This window comes from Sinohyriopsis cumingii, chromosome 4, assembly GCF_028554795.1.
Source record: "Sinohyriopsis cumingii isolate HCF-2022 chromosome 4, ASM2855479v2, whole genome shotgun sequence".
In the NCBI taxonomy this organism is placed as follows: Eukaryota; Metazoa; Mollusca; class Bivalvia; order Unionida; family Unionidae; genus Sinohyriopsis; species Sinohyriopsis cumingii.
In genome coordinates, this window is record NC_142964.1 from 71,204,226 (window position 1) to 71,220,208 (window position 15,983).

General features: G+C 33.7%; 1 protein-coding gene across 1 annotated transcript in view; it reads right to left on the minus strand.

The window, feature by feature from the left end:
• Positions 1 to 602: 602 nt before the first annotated feature.
• LOC149801429 (uncharacterized) overlaps positions 603 to 15,983 on the minus strand; it is a 41,355-nt gene continuing 25,974 nt past the window's right edge. The window contains exons 9-15 of the mRNA XM_089955556.1: positions 13,807 to 14,155; positions 8,234 to 8,425; positions 6,475 to 6,633; positions 4,767 to 4,906; positions 4,070 to 4,328; positions 3,180 to 3,411; positions 603 to 2,646 (exon numbers count right to left, since the gene is read on the minus strand). Of these exons, the coding sequence (XP_089811682.1) occupies positions 2,306 to 2,646; positions 3,180 to 3,411; positions 4,070 to 4,328; positions 4,767 to 4,906; positions 6,475 to 6,633; positions 8,234 to 8,425; positions 13,807 to 14,155 (1,672 nt within the window). The 3' untranslated portion in view covers positions 603 to 2,305. The remainder of the gene's footprint in view (positions 2,647 to 3,179; positions 3,412 to 4,069; positions 4,329 to 4,766; positions 4,907 to 6,474; positions 6,634 to 8,233; positions 8,426 to 13,806; positions 14,156 to 15,983) is intronic.

The window sequence follows — 15,983 nt, forward strand, 5'->3', positions numbered from 1 at the left end:
ATCACGTGTAATCTATTATATCAATGGTCAATGAATAAATATTCATTTTCAAATTAATCGCAAAATATTTCAGAAATAGGTAATACGTTTTTAATATTTCTTGCATAGTAGCGTTGACATTTTATCATAGCAGATCACACATTAATCTCGATCCCATTTAGTCATCCCTGCATGACATGCGCAAACGTGATGGAGACATACTGGCACTGCTTCATACTGCCATTGTTTATCTTGTGGCTAAAATGATTATGTAAATGTGAGAACATCTTTGACCATGGTCATAATCGAAAGTACACATGCAGAGTAGGTATTTGAAGCAGACAATGTTGACTCGGACTAGCTGGACAAACGTTTTACACATGTAAATACTATATGCAATATTTCATTGATTCTAAATCGTATTATCTACTAATCCAATCAGTAATGAACACATTTTTCATTTTGCTGTGTCTGTACGTTTATCACCTAATTACTTAAGCAAATACATATGTTTAAGTTGTTAAACGAGATGCACTCATGCCATAATATCTTTCCGTCAATATGATGAACTGTTACGAATCTGTGGTCTTAAACAAAGTAACAGAAAAGAGAAAAGGAATACGTTTTGTAAATTTTAACATATAATTTATTTTCCTAGAATACAAAGTGAAAGTTTTAAAAGAAATCCGTATTGTGAATTAATTCCCAAATAGACTCAAAAGTTTAATCACATGTTCAATTGTATCAAGTTCCAACTGAATTCCAGTGGTATTCCAAATAAGTTCGAATGCTGAATGTGTTGATATGGCTGTAGTCTCAAACGTGGTTATGTACTAATGGCATGAAGTATGATAATGTACTAACATTATTTTAATATATCACAATTTAAAAAGATGTTCTTGTCTCAATTCATTATAATTCCAAAATTAATGTTTCAGTCCAAGAATATTATTGATGAGCACTTTTTATTTCGAGTGAATACTATTCTGAATAAATAATTCCACCAAAATGAAATACTGAACACAACAATAAGACATATTTTGCTAAAGAAGATAATGCAAGAATGAATAATGTCTCAAGTAAACTACATTATATAAAAAGCTATGACAGAAAACGGTCATTTCTAGATAACTCCAAGTTGTCAAAGAGATAAAATCTGTTAATAAAATTACAATACATTGTAAAACATCGGGTAGACCAGGTTTACATGAGGAAATTCCATTGTCATGAATACAGATTAAGATAAACATATTTACACCATTGTTATATGTGTTTTTCTCCAGTCTATGCGACTAGTTATGATATTCCATCCATCCAACATTTTATCGATTGATGAAGAAAATAAAAAAGAAATCAATATAGACCTTCAACTTATCAAAATGCAGAAATAAGTAGGTCGATAGGTCACGGGAGATAAAACAACAATTACAAACAAAACCAGTTGAGTTCATTCAAAAGGAATATTGAGAATACCAAGAAGAAAAGAAATCCGAATGTATGACCTTGATATATTGAATCCAACATCATCGCTACTGTCGAAGAATAGGGTTGTATCGAAGAAGGGTATAAGTTATACTTTTCATACAGAAGAATTATGTTCTTTAGATACTTGGTAGATGAAGTATGTAACAATGCTATTGTAATTCAGAATAAATTCCGTGATAATTTTTGGCCAAAACCGAGTTACTGTCGAGCCAAAATTATATACATGTATTGTAGCTAGTTAACACTAATTAATTCTTATGGTTTCTTTGTACAGATTGTCCTCAGAATAATTGTGAACTGGAATTGGTCCGATTTGTTTATGTACTTCTTTGGTGCCTTGTTAATAATTGTCGTAAGCAACAAAGCATGGCCTGTGAATGTACTTTGTTTACAAAAACACAATACATACAAGATGATTTATATAATGTTTAAAGTCAAGTAATCCTCTTGTAACTTGTACTATTTTTTACCAACTATCTATCCTCAAACATTTGTCATTAACCCCAAGCGCCGAGGGCTAATGTTTCTAGAATAATCACATTGATTGCAGTAAGAAGGACATTTATTTACTTTGTTGTCTTTGTGGTGTCCCATAAATATGCTTCAGAATATCACATGATCAAAACACAGTGTCAAATTATTGAGCTTCCAATCTTGAAAGTGTGCAGTATATATATTTTGGGCTGTTATCGTGGTGCATGATCCCCTGCTTTGAAATTAACTTTTGATCACATTTTCATAGAATTGATTTATCGCCGAAAGTTTAATTGATTGTACATACAAATAATCTAACCTTTCCACGAAGATAACCAGCAGCAAAGTAAATGACATTCTTGTACGATTACGAGTCTTTAAAGTCGTCTTCGCAAAGAACTCGTTCTTTTTCTTTAACGCGGATTAATACGTCAGCAAGCGACTGCCTGCCAATGGCAGTGAGCGCATTAATCAGAGTGGACTCTGTTGTCTCGCTTACGTTTTTCCACCAATCCGTTGCTCTGTTTATCCACATTTCAATAATCTTGTAATTAGTGTAACCAGAGTTTCTATGGCTTTCTAGGCGAATTCTTCTAATAGTTTCCAGGTCAAGACCCAACTGAGTGCCGAGTTGCTTCCCTTGTGTTCTTGTCAATGCCTGCCCGAGAACTTTCAAGCTTTCAGGTTTAAGAATCATGAAGCGGGGTTCTGAAAAAATGAAATTAATAAAGAACATTCATTAAGCTGATTCCATGAGTAAGAATGGAAATTGATATGATGACTTTAAATGATTTACTATAATTTCGGAATTATTTAAGAGGTATATAGAAGATGATACATTAACTTGGAAAAAAATACATTAATATCTTATCCAGTTAGTAATGTAATTTCTATTCTTTTCCTATATTTCACAATTCGATTGATGGTAAAATGTCTTAGAGCCATAAAAATAATAAATTCGGTCGAAAATTTGGTATTAAAGATGCAAATCTATCTTCTAGATTCATTTAAAATGTTTATAAAAAGTGTGCACCATCTTTTGAAACCATTATTTACTTTGCAGAAATATTAATTCCTTTTCTCTACTGATACAAGATGCATATATTGGATTAGAAACTTGTGGGAATTCAAATGGCGCTATATTGATTATGACGTTACATAAAACACAAAAGATATATTCATAAGAGTAACATGTCATAGGAAAAATATGTTAATGATTAAAACTATAGGCTGATATCTACTGGACTTCCGTGTATTTTCTAGTTTGACTGGCAGGCTTGTCACTTGCATATCCATCTTTGAACCATCTTTGTCATCTCTTACAATTTTAAGAATGTCTATCGCTCCTCCTGCGGCTTTTTGCTTTTCTTTCAGACTGATATTGTACGGTTGGGAACTTGTATTGTTGCGCAGAAAAATAAGTCGTTTCTGTCCAGCATCACCAATTACTTTGACATTCCCGCTGAAGATTACCTAAAATGTATTGCAAGTTCATAATATTAAGATAGCGTTCCCGTATCCGGATACGTAATGAATCTGGAAGAACTGCCTGTAAAACAGTTATTGTTACTATGAGGCTTGACTGCATCCCTGTGCTATAAGCCCACTTACCTTCTTCACGGTGCAATCGAAGAAGTGTGAAACTAAGGTTCTGTCTGTTAAACCGTCCCACCATCATGGCCTTAAAAGAGCTGGAACCCCACGGCCACCCTACCCTTCCTGACTCACTATACTCATGTTCATTAAATTTATCGCGTACAGTCTATGATACAATAATTATTTGTAATGACCATATCAGTACTTAACAAGTTTCTATATACTTGTTGAATTTCATTAAGGCATAAAAGGGAACATGTACCATCTAAGTCTTCAAACAGGTGTAAATTAATATTTTCTTTTGGGTGAAGGGTGCATAAAGTCATTTTAATTATTGCAAAAGTAAAAATAAATAACTTACAGGATTATATAGGACATCATTTTTGAAGTTTTAAGATAAATGATGTCTAACGTTGATGCATGACAGGTGTAATGTTGTCTGGAATATGTCTGACCGAATGTGTCTATCTCTTTACATTTCAAAGCTCAAATTTTCCGAGTACATATTCTGCGTGTCCGCGCCAATTAAACCAACCTGAAACTCTTGACTAGGTTCAACCATAAAGGTTCCAGATTCAGTCATGTTTTGTTCTAAAAATCCATTGCCTCTCCAGAATTCTCGCCTTTTTCGGCTATTTTCCGTTGTGGTACACTCCACTATCGCTAGATACTCATCGATCGTAACTATTTGCATCATGCAGAAGAAAACGCACTGCCTTTTCCTGCCTAGAGATGCAGCAATCGGGTCAGAGACATGTTTGAGAAGTTCTGATTTCTTCGGGGCCCCAACAAAGCTTCCAGAAGAAAAAATAAAATATTCATATTTATCCCACTTTCATTTTAATTTTGCCGTCTGTCTGTCGCATTTCAATCTTTACTCTCAAGACGAAGACAAAAAAATAAAAATAAGTGAAGTACCAAGAGGTAATAAAAAAAACGCCTTTAAAATAAGTTTTCTTTATATTTGTTATTGTGATAGATTGTATTGGTTTATTGAGTTAACTTGAAACCACTCAGGAAACATGTATAAAAGAACTAAACATGTATGCGAGTGGACCTTATTAAAACCAAAATACTATGTGTAACAACTTATATACATATTTGAAAGTGCGGGTGTCAGTGTTAGGAGCATGATTGTGGGATGCCACTGATCACGTGTATTTTTGTGACAAAAAATTTAATTCATGTAGATACAAATACATACATGTCAGGATGAAAAGAAAACTACTTACATGCTGAAATGTTCGACCTCAAAAATAATGTTTCCGTTGTCATACTTAGGTTTCGTTGGGATGATTTCGAGAAATGTTTCGTCCATGAGATTTTTCTCATCTCCTGTTACTATGACCACATCGTCACTCTTGACCTTGTTCTATTGAAAATAAATCTGGTATTGACAATGGGCCTCAAACGAACACATTTAAATAACTAACTCATAAAATCTATAATAACTTGTGAGCCTATTAAAAGATTTTAAAATAGAGCCAATGATATCCTATTTGAATAGATATCAACTGCCCAACCAAGACCACCCATACTCGCACAAACATGTTCGATGTCGCAGGTCAAGATTTAATGGACCCATAAACGGTTGATTAAATGAACGGTAACAAAATATCCCAACGTTTGTTTAAGACAGTGGACGTGGGATGGGATGGTCAAGATATACTTGAAACCCGGAAACCACCCACTCTATCTGCGACATTTTTCTGGGCTCCGAGGTGAGAAGCCTAAATAATGCCGTTGTAGTACTTTATTGTTAAGTATGTGGGCGCATGAGTAAAGATATTGAATCTCTCATTCTGTACGGCCTTATAGTAGGAGAGGATATAACATATGTATGAACGTATGAACAAATTGGGACTATTACAAATGTCTTTGGAAGCAGAAGGGCATAATCAAAATATTTCGCAACGGTAAACACTTTCTGTACAATGCTAAACGAAAAAAACAACACAAAGAACAGACCTAGCTAGAGATGGTGATGATCTTTAATACATCTGATCTTTTCACGAATCGTACTACATGTTTCACTGGTATATGTTGAACTCTTCACAATTGCAGAATGTGAACATATCCATATATACAGCTACAAAACTATGACCTAATAAATAATAGCTGCGTACCGTTTGTGTATTACATCATACCAATGCAGATGAAAACGAACGAAACAAATATCAGTAAAATCCTGGTAGCCTTTTCTGTGGTGAGAAAACAGAATGGTCTCGCTCGTTTATTACGGTTAAGGTACTTAGATGTTTCTCTGTTATTGGAAAACTAATTAATGTCAGTGCTTTCATTTTTTTCCATGAAGGGAATTTTTATTTCCTTTTATTGTTCTTTGAAAATAATGGACAACGTTTATTGCTTTTGAACAATGTTTGATTTCTAGCACCGTTGCCACACTGCTGTTTTCCCGTACCAATTTACAGCTCGACGGATAACAAATATTCACAACTGGTAGTCAACTGGTGCAAAATTCCAATCACAGCAAGATATACATACTGACCTACTGGTTCTGACTAGTTGTCTGGACGGAAACTAAGGTCTTTGCTCCTTCTAATACCACAGTACACTTAAATGTTAGACATTAAGAGTGATTCGCGTATGGTTTAAAAGATTATTATGCTATCAACGAGCAATAGAAGAATAATTTTCACTTCAAAAAGACCTCACATAACACTCTTGTCTGCTTGTGACAAAATACCTTGTTTTCATTTGAAATTATAAAGTGACTTCCTACTTTTAGAAGAAATTTTCGCATTAACAAAATATTTTATGAAATTAAACCAGAGGACAAACATGATTGATGGATGAAATCAATTGACAATGAAACAATTCAAAGCCAACCACAAAAGCGTAAAGAAATCAATAAATCTGTCGATTATGTCTTTTTTTTAAAAAAATATAATACCATGAAGTTATTTCCGTTGCTCTCACCTCATATGACGGTATCCGTATTGTGACCTTTTTGGTGGGTTGCTTTCCCTCGATGGAGATATGAAATACATCCGTCAAAAGAACTCGATTTTCAGCATTTTTGCTTGTCATGTTTTTACCCTCTTCAGCCAACTGTTGACTTTCACGTGTTTCATATATCTACACGATAATGAATACAACATATAACCATCTTCTCCGTAACATGATTTCCATTCTAGACTGGCCAGGTATATTAGTTAAAATAAGACAATTATAATACTGACCATATCTCTTTATACTGGCCGACTTCATAAAAGGGTCTAACTTTGTTATTCTGTCAGTGTCCGGTATGTTTGAATGTGAAGAAAAGAAAGATAATATTAATAGTTAGGTATTAACGAACTTGATAGTACATACGCAAGCGGAGATGTGAAGTTGATTTCAGCGTCTTCTACGGAGAGGAGGATTGGTCATTTGAAAATTAGATACCTGTGGTATCACAACAGTGCCTTACAGACGAGAAAAGAACAGCGCTAGGCAAGAAAAAGACTACGGATGACAGCAGATTAGCAGAGGTAGTAGAATTCATGGAAGAATGAGAACTGGTTTAGGTATAGTCAGGGAAACAACAAGCATATCTATTACAGATCGATTTGTCTGTCCCTGGATACACAGAACATCGAAAACTCTAAAAAGGAACGATGGGTCAACCCCCCCCCCTCTCTCAGTACACTACGATTTGGCTTTTATAACGCAAATTGGTCGAACGGCACTTATTGATTGGATAGTCAGGGACAGTATAAGTATAACATTAGAAAATTTACGTACATTTGAATTTGGCATACATCTATGATGAGAGTCGTAAAAACTAATATTTAAGACCTTGACATTTTCTATAAACTCCTATGTCGTGATCTGCATCCTAAGTATTAAGGATAGAAGAAAATGAAATTGACGCTGAAGAATCTATCAGAGACGAATGCACCACTATATAAAGGGTATGTGCTACAGCTGAGGAAAATTGCTCGATATCAGATGTATTTGAATTGTTGAACTTGCTCATAATGTGACAATGTGATTGACAGATTACGCTTGGTAATTGAGTGATTGCCTACCAATGTCAATGGCCTGTAAATAATTATTTGCCGTGATGTCGATCAGCACGTTTTAAATAATTTCTCTGTCATAATGTCAATCGACAATTCTTGGATATTTTCTCTGCCATGATGTCAATCTACACGTCTTTCATTCTTTCTGTTATGTCTAGTGTTCAAGAGCAGTCTGCATCTGATTTTTATGCTATTTAAATGTAGCTTCTACGAATAGGCGTTTTTACCTAAGGCATTTTAAGCTGCGTATTCTCTTCCTTTACTATTGTATCTTTAAATTTGATATCTCTCTGATTGCTTAATGGTACATATGCTTTTGTTGTCTTTACCACGAGAAAGTGCGCAACACTGTTCATAAAAAGAAATATATATTGTGTGCCACATTCAAATCGCAAGAGTATTTCAGTGAGATACCAGCCGTTACGTAGTCTGACTTGATTTTAATATATATGTTATAAGCAATAGTTTCTTAAAATATCGTATCGATTTTGGAGTTGCTACACTACATACAGAGAGAAAATTGATAAAACAGAAAAAGTAGAAGAATGAAAGGATGAGACGATGATGAAGAAAAGGACGGAGGAAGAGAGAAAATGAAGAAAGAAAACTAAAGTCAATACCACTTTGTCATCGCCGTCATCGTCATTATCATTCATATTCTCTCATCTTACCTTCATTGCAAGTTTTGTGCCTTTGTTAAAAGTACCACGTGGTATGTCAATGATGAAATTCTCATCCATTTTGGAATGGATACTGGACCCACCAGCGCCAACAGTGTATTCTTCCTTTCTGAGACGTGACAGGACCACAAGCTCCTCTTTAGAACCTGGATTCATGTCCAGTTGTAGAGGGCAGTATGTAATCTAGCATGGCGAATAATAATAATAATAATAATAATAATAATAATAATAATAATAATTATTATTATTATTATAACAATAATAAAAAATAACAATCACAACAACAACGGAGGCAACAATACCAAGCAGCAGAAGCGGAAGTTTGAACGGAAGTGATATTATTTTACACGTCAAATCAAATAGTCCATAAAATGTGCTATCATATTCACGTTTCGCACAGCTGGTTATATGAACTTAAAAATTGCCGTTTTGCCCAATTTAGCTGGCCCGTTTAGTAGTATTAGATGCTGGTTGAGCGCTTAGTTGCTATGACATCATTGTCGACACATACTTTATTCTCCTGTATAATAATAATAATCTATCGTATTGAAATCGTGATTGCCAAAACTCAAAAGAGTAGGCTGGCAACTGGCTGTTGTCAAGCTAAACGAAACTCTTTGTTAAAACGAAAAGACTAACCGGAAGAGCGTTGCTATCAAGTTAGATATTCGTTTCTCAGATCAATAAACGAAACTGAAAGGTAATTGCAGCTTTTATCATGACATACTCATGTATTTATTTCTTTTTGCTTTTACTCACTGCACAACACATTCGTGTTTACGGTCTTTTATTGTTTTGTGCAACTAATTACATTCATGCATATGAATTCTGTGACCTAATGAAAGTAAACGTAAGTAGCTGACTCTTGCATGGATAAATAGGAGGCAGTGACATTGATTTTACTCTTTGGCTCAAGAGATAAGAAGTTACGTAAAATGTGCTTATGGTTTACGGTTGTATTTTATGAAAGTGGTTGTATGTTTCTGACAATAAAAAGTACGTATAATTGTACATAAGTGAAATGGCAATTGTTGTATGTTTCGGCTTCAAGGACTCAGGGAAATATGATATATTACAGAAGTTCTTTCTGGTTTACGAATGAAAACTCAGAACGGCACCAATTGCAAAGTCAGACACTGGTGCCAAAGACTTTCAGGAGAACATTGATTTACACAATTACTTAAGTCCACTTAAGAGTTTCTGGTTTTTTAAGTCAATGTGTTATATGTTTACTGGCCCTCTCAATAAATATCTTGCCCGGATGTTGGCATCCCACTCAAAGTCTCCCTGCCTGTTATATCAATAGTGTAGATGAAGGCTTCAGAGTATGTATGTATGTATGTATGTATGTATGTATGTATGTATGTATGTATGTATTTACAAAAACGAGACTAATTATTATAATACTAATAACATGCCCTACCTACCACTTGTCTCAAATACAATTCATCTGTCAGCATGGTTGTCAAAATTATAAGTTTAATTCGTTCAGGTTTTCTGAAAATTCAATTTATTTGCTAATTTAATTTTATTATTTAAACTTTTATTTACAATTCTAAAAATAAATTAACGAGTTATTCTTTTCAAAACTGATTTTATGTAAAATGTCTTACACTGGAAATAAAGTTTACGCTTTGATCAGTTCTTATTATTAAGAAACATATGGCGATTTTGGTTTTGGTATCTTTAAAGTATCTGTTCCATAACTTTAACTTGCTAAACACCAGCATTGCGCAGATTCTAACAGATGTCAAACTTCTATTTTGTCACGATAATTTAACAAATTTGCTGAGTGAACCAAAACATGTGTAGCATGGAAATGTAATGTTTGACTAAATTCTACCAAATTTTCTGGTTTGATAAGACTCAAATCAACACTTTATCGTCCCTGGAGATTGACCATAGTCAGGAAGATTTTCAGACAAAATGTTACCAAGTGGATTACGTACTTCACGTCTTACCTTACTTTGTTTCCAATTTTAGAAGCTATGTAGATAATAAATGGCTAAACGTCAAAGTTACTAGCTTGTATATACAGTTAATACTGCCCGCTATGCAATGAACACATTAATATGGAATGTGTCACCTAATTGCGTGTCAAATAATTGCTTAATCGTTACTTCCCTGAGTCTGTTTGTTTACCGTACGAATGCACAAAACACAAGATGCACAAAACACGATTGACACTTGACACTTGATAACCTCAAATAAAGTGAGTTAGAATGTGCAGAAAATGTAAGAGATCCATCGAGAAAATAACAAGATACAATAATAAATGGTCTTGATACAATAGACGGAAAATAATCGACCGTCTGGGACTAGTGGTCGTAAGAAGTAATTTAAAGGGGCACATTGACAGTGAAGCTGTGACTCTCGTATCTCTAATTAAGATATATAACTTGATCAAGTTGCATAAAATTATCTTCCGTTGTGTGCAAATTGTCGTCAAGAAAATGAAAACAATAAAAAATTACATTTTACCTTACTTTGCTATTAACTTAACCTAGTATCAGTGGAGCCAGTATAAGGCATGTGACACACTGTATTCATCATATATACATTGGCAGAATGTCATGAAAGCTGTCACAAAGGTATGGTCTAGACAAGCATATATTAACAGTAGGATGCATGGGTATAGTGTTAATTTAATTTTTCCCAAATTAAGATGAATGTAAAAACGCATGAACGGTCATATCATAATTTAACATGACACAAGAAGTGTTCTTACCTTGACCTTAACATATGACATAAACATTGTATGCAATACATTCTCTGTCACTGTCCAGACAGAGCTATAGCCTGGATACAAAACTTGAATAGAATACTTTAATAAATAAACAGGGCCATGAAAGTGATGTATGAAACACTGTCAGATTATTATGGTTTCATCTCTCTAAATATGGGTTTTTAGTTCAAGTTTTGGCAAGGAATATATGCATATTAGCATGTGACAACAACCTTGTGTCTAAGACTATGAAATTCACAATAAGTCAAGGTGTACAATTGTACAATGTTTAATAAAACTGCTTCTAATGACTTAAAGTAACAACCTTGACATCACAAGAAAGTAGCCTTGAGATGACTTTGTCCCTTAATTTGCAGACAGGATTTTGAGAGTGGAACAAGATACACCATCCAAAATATTTTATTTTCAATATTTAAACAGTTTTGGAACAACAGCCAAACCATGCAGAATTGCACTGACCTTAAAATTGGATCATACGTGTGTCATACGAGACATGACCTTAGGTAATCGTGCATGAATATACCCAGTTTCCTCCCAATATCTTTGAAACTTGGAGAGCTAGCTTCTACACGAATCTTTATAATGTTTATCTATGGTGAAAACATTGGTGAAAATATAAATAGAAATGACACTTTCCGAACTTATTATCTGTAACAACAGCTTCTGGGTGACAGATTGGATAGACACAAAAATATGTTGACCCGACACCCAAGACGTGGCCTTAAATACAGATCTATGAGTGAGCCTAGTGACAAAGTTAAGTTGTGATGTACTGCTATTAAAAAGTTTAATGTTCAGAAGTTTGCAAGTTACAGCCCCAAGATATATAATAATGTCCACCTCTCACCTTTAAATGGTAACCATAAAAGTGACAAATGTGACATCCGTGTATTACATATCTGTAACGGTTTACCAGTTGTTCATGCGAATACCTGTATCAGATTCAGAGTTACAAACAACACATTAAAGGAACTGTAACCTTAATATGTGATCTTGACCCTCAGGAACGAATAACAACACTCTCAAGTTCTGATAAACTGTACAACACATCATCCAGCCAATAAGCTAGTTTCAAGCACAATAATATTGGAAGACTTTGTACAAAATTACACTAGTCTTCACAAACACTGCTTCCAAATTTTCTACACCAAGTATGTGGGCAGTGTCACCTGTACAGCTTTCACACTACTGCTTGGGTAACCATCACATTCAGTGTAATCTAAAGCAAAATACAGGAAAATACCTAGAATTAGGCAAATGACAAGCTTGAAACTTTTGGATAAGGTCCTAGGTAGTGGTTTTAGAATTTTCATTATAACTCTTGGGATGGGCCCATTTTCTGAGAATAATCACATTTTTAAATAAATTGTTTTAAAGGCTTTAAGGTAGAGATCTGAAGCTGGTGTGTGTCATTTTCAAGGCCAGTACTATACCATATGAATAAGACTTTTAGGTTACACTTTCTGATCTTGCCCCAAGGAAGGTCTATGTGGGTACACTTACCCGGGGTCACAACTTGGAGTCTAAAAAAGTTAAATGGGGTCCTGTTGAATTTTGATTTAATTCAATATAATATTATAAACTATATTCTGATAATCTTGTGGGCCTTGTTATGTATATCTATTTATTACAACTCCTGGAACATGATTTTGTCTATAACATTTGTCAACTTTTTTCATGGCTGTATACTGTAGTGATTGATATATATCTAGATTTCATTCGTACATAGTTCCTGTTTTAAGATATAGAGAAAGCGGAAAGTTGCATTGGATCTATGAATAGATATTCACGTACATGTTGACAATTACTAGTAATAGAACTATTAGTAAATTTGGTTACGAGATTCGGCCTTCTTCCCATTGGACAGATCGATCAGGCTGTATCTCATAAGAATTAAATTAATTCCTATTGGATGAAATGGGCCACTAGTACGATCTGTCAAGTGGGGTATATTGTACGACATAGTCATAACAGATACTTGAAGGTGTATATAAGGAGAGAACTGAGCAATCGGATTGACCCTTATTTTGGAATCATTCTGGTTTCTTATTTTCTTGTTGTAACATCGGGCATGCATTAGTGATTTATGTTCTACTTAGGTACTATTTGAGAGGAAAAACATATGTTTGGACTTTTCAGTGTAAATAGAAAGTGTAATTTGTGCACTATAATATTATTCTGAAACTATTTTGAATTATTCGAGGGAGTTTGAATTATTCGAGCCATTTTGAAAACGTAAAGATTTCTGGACGACCAGTACATTTCTGGCTCTGAAATTTATACAGAACTTAAAAAAAAATCTTTTGGACTTTAATATAACTTTTTCAGGATTAGTTTGGATTCACTGTAAGTTCCTCTATAATTCTGTGTTTTGTATTTGCCTTTTGAGAAAGACTCATTTAGAGTAGAAAGCGCTCAGGTAAGTTAGAAATTAGTTCTGAGCAATTCGTTGTCAGGTTATTGCAATTTATCTTAATCAATCTCTGACACAAGCGATCCCTTACAATATCCAGTGTACCTGAAAGGACTGTTATTCGCCATAAGATTTGTATTCTTTATATATATATATATATATATATATATATATATATATATATATATATATATATATATATATATATATATATATATATATATATATATATATATATATGTATGTATATTATGCCTTGATAATCAATCAAAAGTTTAATTTTGTATACTTTGAGCAGTCACTGCTACGTTTATTTAAGGAACACGGGAAATGAAAGTTTACTTGTATATCGAAAACTATATATACACCTCAGTTCAAAAACAGAAAATAATATTGGAAACTTACATCAGAATGTTCCTCCATTTCTTGAAATTCACTCGTAGTACCCTTCTGAAATTTCACGATTATTTCCTCCTTCTTAGAAATCTTGACATATAATGGAATCTTTACTTGGATTTTCACGTTGTTTGAACAATCATTCACTCTGAACTGGAATATGTCGCTGACGATTTCGTCCCCCTTTTCCAAGAGAAATCTAACGGAACTGTTCTCTGGCTTTTCCCGCTTACAGTACAACAAGATTGGAAGGTCCGCCTTTGTGTCCAGCTTAGAAATAGTAACCCCAGCTCGTGTCATTTGAAGAGGCATCTTTGTGGTCTTGGGACAAATCTTGATATCTTCGGCAACTATGTATCTGCATGTACAAACATTTCGGTCAAAGTCAAAGGAAATGCTAAAGTTATACACAAAGATTCTTAATCTATTTGGCATAATTGTACCGTATATGTCTACCTCTATATATGTATTTATATACAGGGCGTTCAAGACGATATGGTTGTAGAACCTGTACCATGTGCATGAGGTAACTGAAGCAAACTATGCACTGCTGCATAACGGTTGGATTACGAACGCACATGCTGCGAAGATTGCGAAAATTATAGGACTTCAATCTTCCAGAGAATTTTTACAGGTATTGCAGTACCCGTAGAGAAGCTTAAAATTCATTACTCTTGAATCGTGTCTTGTTGTACAGTAGATTACATTTGCAAAACTTCTATATTTTCTAAATTCAATAAAAAGCGCGCATGTATGCAAGACATGTGCAATACGCAATCTAATGAAAAATCCGATATACTTGACAAGTGTTACAAATTATAGACACATGATCTTACCGTTGAATCGTACAAATGGAGTATACAGGAAATTACTTTGTTCGTAGGTGTGTGGTAAATGTAGAACGAAGTAGCATCGATATATTAATTTAGGACAAGGAAAATTCCATTAAGTAAATAACAGATTTAACAACTTGCTTACCCGTGTCGATTCGAAAATGTAAGAAATAAAGTTACTTACTTGAGGAAACAACACTGTGAAGAAGATTTTCGTGAAGAACAGTTTCGTATAGAGTTAAAAAATCTTTCATTTTCGTATTAAAACTATGATATGAGTTCATGAAATATGGTCCTTACCTCATTTTTAGTAGACATTATGTTAGACCATTTTGAAAAGTTTCTTCTAATCTGACTTGAAAATACACTTCGCATATTTTGCAAGATCAAAGACCCTAATATGAAGGTCAGACATACACACTTTTATACGTCTATGTCTATTGTGATGACTGTAAAAAGTGTAAACAAGTTGGTACAATAATTTGAAGTACAGGAGTTTGATAGGGTAAAGAAAAATGGAATCACACAGTTTCGTTGGTTGCATTGTATTTATTTCCACATTTTCCATTAATCTAAATCTTTTCTTTTTACTCCCTTGGCCCTCTATGGACACTTTTACTGGGGAATTCACGAAACATATTCTCCTAGCTGAGGTCTTTGTATTAATCAAGCTTTAGTTGGTTTCCTTAAAACCCAATAAACCAACCAACTAAACAAACAAATAAACAAACAACCAACATTAACGCTGAGTTAAGCGCTTTTTCTCTCGATACTGGAAATTTATTTTATAATAAAACATCTTCCTAGGATCGACTATATGGTTATGAAATCCTAAATGTTGATTCAAATATATTGATTTATTTATTTGGTCAAAACGTAGATGTTTTGTTCTAAATAGGAATGTTTTGAAAATAACATAATAAGAGATGAGAAGAAAACTCTTAGCTAGATTTCACTGAAATTATCCATACATTAAAAATTTCACACTGCTGAAATAACTTCTTCTCTGAACGTGTTGGTTATACTGGTCTTCTGGGATATAGGACAACAACAACAACAACATTAATAATAATAATAATAATAATAATAATAATAATAATTATTATTATTATTATTATTATTATTATTATTATTATTATTATCAGTAGTAATGTGAATGGTGGTTGTGGAAGTTGGAGTGGAAACATCTTTTGTGGACGAACACTCATATTCTTTGTATCTATCTTTATAACTACTACAGGAAATCACGTGACTTTGTGTACATACTATTAAATTACTAACTTACTTCTTCAAATACATTTGTTACAACCCCTGTATGTAGATACTTTACGATAGCGTACACAATATTTTTAA